This window comes from Solanum pennellii, chromosome 1 (genome assembly GCF_001406875.1).
Source record: "Solanum pennellii chromosome 1, SPENNV200".
Classification (NCBI taxonomy): Eukaryota; Viridiplantae; Streptophyta; class Magnoliopsida; order Solanales; family Solanaceae; genus Solanum; species Solanum pennellii.
This window is the reverse complement of record NC_028637.1, coordinates 37,801,802-37,811,322: the sequence shown is the minus strand read 5'-3', so window position 1 is coordinate 37,811,322 and position 9,521 is coordinate 37,801,802. Positions and strand designations below refer to the sequence as shown.

General features: G+C 34.9%; 1 protein-coding gene and 1 pseudogene across 1 annotated transcript in view; both read right to left on the bottom strand.

Annotated features, from left to right (window-relative positions):
• Nucleotides 1-924, bottom strand: part of LOC114075114 (loricrin-like) — a 2,796-nt gene extending 1,872 nt beyond the window's left edge. Inside the window, exons 1-2 of the mRNA XM_027913389.1 lie at nt 844-924; nt 139-760 (exon numbers count right to left, since the gene is read on the bottom strand). Of these exons, the coding sequence (XP_027769190.1) occupies nt 139-760; nt 844-924 (703 nt within the window). The remainder of the gene's footprint in view (nt 1-138; nt 761-843) is intronic.
• Nucleotides 925-987: 63 nt separating this feature from the next.
• Nucleotides 988-2,306, bottom strand: LOC107020242 (annotated as a pseudogene).
• Between the last annotated feature and the right edge of the window lie 7,215 nt (nt 2,307-9,521).

The following is a 9,521-nucleotide window of genomic DNA, read 5'->3' as shown; positions in this document are numbered from 1 at the left end:
GAGTAGAAACACGTATCGGCAAATCAAGAGACTCACACAATATATCCAGACTAGGAGCAAAATACATGGACACATAAGAATATGTAGAGCCTAGATCAAATAGTACAGTAGCTGGTCGATGACAATCCGGAATAATACCTGTGATAACAGCATCTGAGGCTTCAGCCTCTGGCCTACCTGGAAAAGCATAACAGTGAGAACGACCTCCATCAGATTGTGAACCTCCACGACCACCACCTCGACCAGAAGGAGAACCACCACTACCTGAATGAGAACCACCTCTACCATTCTGTGCACCACCCCTAGCTGGAGGTTGTGCAGCCCTTGAAGTCGAAGCCTGAGAACCCTGATGTAAGCCACCACGTCTGGTTCTAGGGCAGTCTCTCACAAAGTGTCCCATATCACCACACTCCAAGCAACCCCTACGAGACGCAGGCTGATAAGAGGAACCTGAATGACCAGAATGCCCTCCACGAACTACAGGTCTAGAAGGTGAGCCTTGCGAAGTATGTACCGAGCTCGAAGAGTTATGCCCAGCGTAACCAGCCTCAGACGCTGGTATAGCAGCATGAATGGGTCTGCTGGACTGAGGGTGATAACCTCTGCCTAAGTAACCCCGACTCCTAGGCGGAGCACCACCATAATCACCTGAATAACGAGTCCTCTTGCCCTCTCGCTGCTCAAATCCCTCACGCCGAATCATCTCCAACTCCTTAGCAGCATCTACCACTTTTTGGAATGGAACACCAGAAGCAGCAACCTGAGAAACTCCATGACGGATCGAAATTCCTGAGAAACTCCTAGACGGATCGGAATAATCAACCCCTTAACAAACCTCCTCACTCTCTCAGCCTCTGTGGGAAGTATCATCGAAGCATGCCTAGCCAAGGCATGAAATTTACCCTCATACTCTGCAACTGACATACCATTTTGCTGCAAACCCTCAAACTCGGCTCTCTTGCGCTCCCTCTCACTGCGTGGAACAAATCTGGATAGAAATACCTAAGTAAACTCAGTCCAGGATAGTGGATGAGATCCAGCTGGCCTACTACTAATATAATCCCTCCACCAATGCTTAGCAGAGCCAGTCATCTGAAACACTGTGTAGTCAACTCCATGAGACTCCACTAATCCAAGATTATGCAACCTCTCATGACAACTAACTATAAACTCATATGCATCCTCAGCTAAGTCACCAGTATAAGTAGGAGGATTCATTAGTCTGAACCTCCCAAACATCTTTTGCTCATCAATAGTCATAGAAGGCCTGTTCACCAAATGTGATGTCATATCTGGAAACTCCATACTATCCAAACGAGGAGCTACAGCGGCAGCTGGGTGAGTCCTGGGAGTCTGAGAATCTGGAGCAACTATCGGATCTGGAATTTCACCTCCAACATGGGTCTGTGAGCCATCAGAAGTGATAGGCAAAGCTCCTGCCTGGGCCATCCCCTCTAGGATTCCTAACATACGAGCCAAGGTATCTTGAAGCACTGGGGGACAATAGTACTGGTTGGAGCCTGAGCTGGCCCATCCCCCTCGACACGATCTTGCACATCCCCATGAATAACCTCTGCATCAGGAGGTACGGCCCTATCACGACCCTGGGTAGCTACTGGTACTTGAACATCCACAGGTGCTGCAACACCGCCCCTACCCCGACCTCGAGCTCGTCTCCTACCTCTACCTCGAACAGTGTTCCCAGAAGCAGGCGCAGGAATAGGATCCTGACCACCACTTGCCGATGTACGATTCCTCGCCATCTGAGAGAGAATGAAATATCAAGATTAGAATTTCTACAAGGTCAAGTGTGCAGGATAATGAATAAAAGAACAGATTATTTCCTAAATGTCCTATAGCCTCTCGAAGATAGGTATGGACGTATTCATACTGATCCGCAAGACTCTACTAGACATTGCTCTTGTACTCTTGAGACCGATGAACCTAGGGCTCTAATACCAAATTTGTCACGACCCAAATTTGCAAGTCTTGATGGCACCTATGTTCCCAACCAATAGGTAAGCCAACCCAATATATTAACCCAACTAAACCAACAAATGAGTAAAAAGACTAACGCTTAGCAAGAATCTCCAACATTGAGTTCCTTATAGTACGAAATGCGGAAGATAAAATATATCACCCCAAGAATTGGTGTCTTAAGTACAGGAGCTTCTAAAATTCGATGCAAGTCTGATACTAAATGACAAATCTAACATAAGGGATATCCTGTTTGAATACTAATAACAGAATAAATAAAAGATAGAGGGAGGTGTGGGCCACGGAACAACAAAGCAGCTCACCACAACTCCAAGCTCGGACTCAAATTGCTCCACGAGATGTGCTTCTACTCGGAATCGAATCTGCACCACAAAGAGTGCAACAAGCGTAGTATGAGTACGAAACCACGTGTACCCAGTATGTCTCATTGACCGACAACGAAGAAGTAGTGACGGGAGTTATATAAGAAAATAAATTCTTAGATTGTACAAGTATATATATATATTACACTTACTATTTAAGTTTCATCAATAAAGGAAATCAACATTTAATATTTTCCAAACACCAAACGAAACATATAGTCATCAAGAATGAATGATGGGATGAAATGCAATGCAATATGATGCCATGTAATGATATGTCTCAGAATACCCAGTACTCACTCAACTGTATATACATGATACTCCTCGGAAATACATCGAGAGTTCATGACCCATGGGGGACTCGCGAGGTCCATATACCGACACGGACGATCTCTATGTGTCTGTGCGGACAATCTCAACGCACTATCATAATATCAAACAATTTTCGCACGGACAGTCTCCACGTGCCCAAATTACAATCTTAACATGTCACCATCCCTTGCAAGGACGATATCCACGTGCCCAACTTATAGTCAATCTCATGTCAATGCATGTACACAATATATTATATCAATAAAGGGGATGATGATGCACCTGAATCAGTCAAATATCGACATACTACATAACCACCTCGATTATCACAACTATACGGGTGTAATAAAGAAAACACAATCACACAAGGATTTCAAGTCAATAATATATCAGCTAATGCCCATATGCTTGAAAATTCTCAAATTACAATCGGCATTCTGTAGTAGTAACTTTCCGTTGTATAACACCGGTACTCGTACCAATGCCCGTCACACCATTGATATGAGACCCCCATCTTTCGCCCTTACCCCTTTAAATATTTTTTTTTATTTTTAATCTTTAATTAGGAAAACGTCCTTCAACAAGTCTAAAAGTCTTAACATACCTCAAGAGCCGAACTCGTATAATGAATCCTCAAGACAGTTCCTTCCCCTTTTGCAAAGTTTCGGAACGTTCACGATCTACCAATGATGCAATATTTGTAAGTAAGCGAGTTTGTAAACATTCAAATTATTATAGGTACATCATAGACCCTAAAACTCGCTCATATCTTTTATCAAACCTCAAATCTTGATATATTCTATATGCCAAAAATTATCAAAATGGTCAAATTCCCGGCCAATAATTTAACCTTAATCTCTCCAAATATACTAAGATTTAAATGTTAAATTATAGGATATACACCTAATAATTAATTATCTATCTCAATATATAACTTAATTATTATAATTTTTTTTAACACTATGATGAAAATATAATAATAGAGATAAATCAATTTGAACCATTACATGAACCCAACTCTCAGAACCTAAATTTTTCCTAATGTATACATCTCAATAAATAAAAAAGAAAAAAGGAAATCATTGCTGGCAATCAAATGAGAATCACTGGCAACAATTGAATATGGAACCTTACCATTAAAACAAAAAAAAACGAAAAAGAGAATTAAATAACAAAGAAAATTCCCAACAATTAAAACCAATTCACTTGTAAGGGACCCATTAGATTGGAAGTTATTATATTATATTTTTGTTACACCTTTGACCACCAATCTAATCACCCTTTTTTGTTCTTATTTAATGCCAAAATTTACAATAGTCCCTGGAACTTACCCCTCTCAAACTTTCCTACAAATTATATAAATACAGTAAGAACTCACTAACCATAATAATGATAATAAAAAAAATCAGACAAGGAATCACCCTTTTATCTTAACTACACATGGATTTAAGAGAAAAAAAAAATCTGAACGATCTCTAACCTGGCCGCCTCTGTTCTTCCATTGCTTTGCCCTTCTACCTGTTTTCTTTTTTTTTTTATTTTTCTAATAACTAATTAAGTATTGAAAGTGGGGTATCCCACTAACTTAATTTAATTATATGGCTGAGGAGTAAAGGAAAATACACAAACTACACACTTGGCCCATTAACTATCACTATATTAAATTTTTGAGAAAAAAAATGGTAAACTAAATAATTGTAGTTACTAAATAGTTAAAAATACCCCTTTAAATTTTTTGGAAGGAATCAAAATAGTCTTAGTTCTAAAAACGACCTAGCGGGTCGTTACAGAAATTATATAAATGGACGACAGAAGATTAACGACAACTTACTTAATAACAAGGAAAAGAATTGATCACATTAAAAGTTTCGACCACTGGTTAAGTATTTTCCAAGCTTAACTCCAATTTCAAGAACTCCAATTACCAACTCTATGATAATTACGAGTTCAGCAACTCTCAATCCGTTTTAATCTCAGTTAAAACAATTAAATCAAACTTTAAATGCTCGATCAAAGTAGAACTTTTTGTTTCTTCTACAACTTCCCAACCCATGACTTTATTCCCATCTTTTGCTCCTCCATGTATTTATTTGGAGGTATTTCTTATCTGGGGTGCATAACCTTATATATTAGTATTATTTCGTTTTCTTTCTCATTGCATGCTTCTAAATCTTTATAGAGATCTTCCATTTATTTAAAGACATTTGATAGTTCCTCAACATAAACATGTTGAGGATACGCTAGATTCGTTTTGAGAAATTTATCAATTATTTCTTCTATACTTGTGGACAACACAATGTTTTCCACAAGTATCCTAGAGGTAATTGATAATTTATTAAAGTGAAAGTAGAGAATCGCCAAAATGATTATGCTTAGGGAAAATAAATAGCTTTGAGGCAATAAAAATCTTTGTAAAAAAATACAAATATTTAATGAGAAAAAAAAATGTATAGGATTATACACCCGGACACATAAACACCTCATGAGAAATACATGGAGGAGTAGAAGTTGGCCATTAATTTGCTGGTGGAGAATAATAAAGAAGATATAAGGAGGTTCTATTTGGGTCGAGCATTTGAAATTTGATTTAATTGTTGTATTTGAGCTAGAAGAGGAGAGTTATTTAGCTTATAATTTACATTGATTTGGTAGATGGTGTTCTTGATGTTGGAGGATACCTTACCAATGATCAAATCTTCTAATCTAGTAAATCTTTATTTTTATTATACGTGAATTAGTTATTTTAGTGGAATGGTTTTGTATTTAGTATTTAATACCCACGTACATTTCTATGTTTTCTCTTTTATCCATCGCTTACATTGTTCACTTGTTTAGAAAAGGCTATAATTGATTTACTAATTTAGACAATTCATGATATAATAAATATGAAAGATGAAACAAAAAGAAAACTTCATTAATTTCATAAGAACTCCAAAACCATCAATAATTTTGTCATCTAAACCATTGTATAAATGGATGACTGGATATAAACGAGAACTGACTTAATAACAATGGAAAAAAATTAGCATCTTAAAACTTTCTACAATGGGTTAAGTCATTTCGATTCTTAACTCAAATATCAAGAACTCCAATTACCAATTCCATAATAATTATGATTTCAATGACCTTTCAACCTTTTCTAGCTCAGGGGCAACAATTCAATCTAACTGTAAAGACTTGATCAAAGTAGCACTTTTTTTTACTTCTAGAACTTCCCCTACCCGCAACATTATTGCTAGGTTTTTCTCCTTCATGTGTTTATCTGGAAGAATTTTTGATCCGGGATGCAAAACATCTAAACTAGTATTCCTTTGTTTTCTTTCTCATTCAATACTTCAAAATCTTTATTGAGATCTCCCAATGCCTCAAGGCCATTTAATTTTCCCTCAACATAATAACGTTGACGATTCTCTAGTTTCCTTTTGGAAAATTTATCAATTATTTCTTTTATACTTGTGGACAACTCAAGGGTTTCCACAAATATAGTAGAGATAATTGATAAATTTGTGAAAGTTAAAGTAGAGGTTGGCCAACATGATTATGCATAGGGTAAATCAAATGGCTATGAGGTACTAAAGCTCTTTGTAATGAATTACAAAAATTTAATGAGAAAAACAAATATTAATGCATAAAAATTATACACCCTGACTGTGAACATCTCATGATAAATACACGGAGGAGTAGAAGTTGGCCATTATGTTGAAGGTGGTGAATGATAAAGAAGAAATAATTAGGTGCTATTTTTGTCGAGCATCTCTTATTTGATTTAGTTGTTGTCTTTTACTCTTAAGCTTATAATTAACTTTGATTTTGTAGTTCTTGTTCTTGAAATTGGAGTATACCTTACTAGTGATCGAATCTTCTAGTTTGGTCAATCTTTGTATTTATTATTAAATCATTCATTTATACGAATTTTTATACTTGAATTACTTATTTTAGTGGAGTGGTTTTGCATATATGTTGTTAATACGTACCTTGCTAATTTAGTAATTGAATGTACACAAAATAGGAGCAAGGGAAGGAATAAGTCCAATTTGAAAAAGTGCATTCCAAGGGTACCAAAGTAAATAGAATTAAACACAAATTCATTTTAAACTTTACCATTATCAAAACATGAGATGTATTTTAGGAGACAATTACTTAAAAGAGTGATTAGAGAAAACTTCTAGCAGTAGAATTTAAAATTACATGTAGTATCCACCTGAGAATGATATTTAATATTACACGATTTTTCAGTTCAAATTGTTTTTATACCTGTTAGGTGTATTAAGCTTTGTTAGGTGATCGGGACTCTAGTAGTAGGATATTTTATGTTAAATCTAGGTCGAAGCCTATCAGATTTTAAGAGCTAATATTACAAAATACTAGGAAAAATTCTCCTTGTAGTGTAGCTATAGATGTCTACGAGTAAGTTGATTGGCAGCAAAAGACAGTGTGATTCTCCACTGTGCTCGATTTGGTTTCCTTGCCAACTACAAATCTTTATTAAGCGATGGATGACTGATGTATGTGTACTATGCGCCGATAATTTGGATATTAGTTATGCAAACTCCGATCGTTGTTATTTCACAACTCCTGAGATTAAAAAACAATGTTGTCAAAGTGTACCTACCAATGTGTTTGTTACAATAAATTATAAAAAACTATAAGGACATGCATCTTATCGATAAATGGTTTATATGTGGTGCAGATTTCAACCACTGACGCTCGTTTAGGCAGTGTGGGCGCCTATAAATCACTTATGCTCTCCTTCCAATTTGATTACAAACATCATGTACCTCGTTTTGACCATTCATTCAGGATCACATATGAAGTTTACCCTCTAATTCTAGATTGAAAAGTATACCAAGATTGATAGATTAATACTTTTCGTTTAATAAAAAGATATCTAACATCTTGTTCTTTGAAATTTCAAAGTGGAACCGAAAAAAATTTTCTGCTTCATTCTTCAAAACTGAGAAAGCAATTCACTTCCTTTTGAAGAAAGTATTTTCCATGAAAACCAAACACACCCAAGGAATTGGGTGTTAGTGAGTTTTGATAGTGATGAAAAAAAAGTTGGTCTGTTGAGTTTATATGTCATTTTAGTTGAAACAACTTTTGTATCACCAAGAACATACTTATAGATCTTTCTGTTGACTTATACATGATGTGATTCATATGTTCAAAACTAACTTCCCTACTCAATCCTGTATTGACATTTTCAGTTTGGTCTTGAAGTGCGAATAACCCTAAATCCAAGATCATAATTTGTGGGAAGAAATACACACACTATTTTTTGTCCGTTAATATGTCATAACAAAACATAAACTAGTTATGTGAAGATTGCAATAAATTTATAATTGAAAAGAAAAGAAAGTGAAGGCAAAAAAAATATTGAACTTTGGAAAATTGGTAAGACTCAGTGGTATTGTCATATGATCAAATGCATGATTCACTTCCGCCAATCATGGGTTGTAGTTCCATAAAATACGCGGTAATAATAATAAAATCTCTGGAATCATTCCTAGTTAAATCAAAAATGAAAAAGTATGAGTTGGAACAATAGATACATAGAATATGTTTGTTCCATTATCCAAAACAACAATTATGCTCCCATCAAAGGAATTATAAATACAAAAAACATTAGGTATCATACCGATAAGATGAGGTTTTAGTCTTATATAGAATATTCTAGAGCGATCTGTTGCATAATTCATAGTTCTTAAAGGACCAAAATCATAAGTGGCCTCCTTTTTGTATAAGGTGTTTGATGTTTTAATACTACACTGCATTGTTGTTAATTTTCTTTTCTTCAAAATGTTTAATGATTTAAAATTATTGTAGTGCTTCATAAACTTTAAATCACAATTACAATTGTATATTTGATTTACTATGTAAATAGTTTACATGCAACACATCAATTTAATGAAAAATAAATTATTTTCAAATAATCAACTATCATTTTTTGTTTCTTTCAAACTAAGATGAACGAAAGACCAACAAAAAATAAGCAGACAACTATTATTTTTAAAAAGGAACAGTTGAATAAAAATATAAAAAATAAAAGTTTCATGGGCTTCATGATTTCAACACAACATAAAAGGACATCAATTTGTATATTGCTCAATTAGGTATATCCACATTTAACACATTAGTATAATCAAAAAGAAAATTCAATTAATTACTAGTGATTCTTTCCTTATTCGATTTCGTTAACACTAGAAGTACAGAAAAATAAAGTATGCAAAACCATTAAGAAGACATACAATCACATGAAATTTTTCAATAAATATTAAAAACAACTTTAACCAAAATATGTTCAAGTCTATAAAAGATGTCTTGATTTCCCAAAAGATCTACAGAAAACACAAAAAACGGAAATATATTCATATAATTTATTGCTACCACGACTTTTGTAGTTCAATTTAAATATAGACAATCCGAAGTTGCAAGAACCATGTTCCGGTATAAACATTGAATCGGGTACCACGTTTTGGTGTGGTAATAGTTTTAATTTGCTTAGAGGACCAATGAATTCTTATAAATTAATATTTTTTGAGCATGTGATAATCAATATTGTATATTTTTGGTTTCTTCATGTTCGGAATGTTGTATTGACTTGCTTATGTTACACTTAATGGAAAACTCTCGTGATCCTATCAGTACACGATAGTTGTGTACTGATACTGCGTTGGCTCTTATTTTCTTTGAGTACAAGGAAACTTTAGGCGGCTATTGATAGACCTCAACAAGATTACTATTAAGCGAGACCATATTCAAGGGGTGAACAAGTTCTCTCAGGAATTGATGCATCTCTCCCGTTAAACTCAACTCTTTTCAGACATAGACTATTTGTTTACGGTGTAA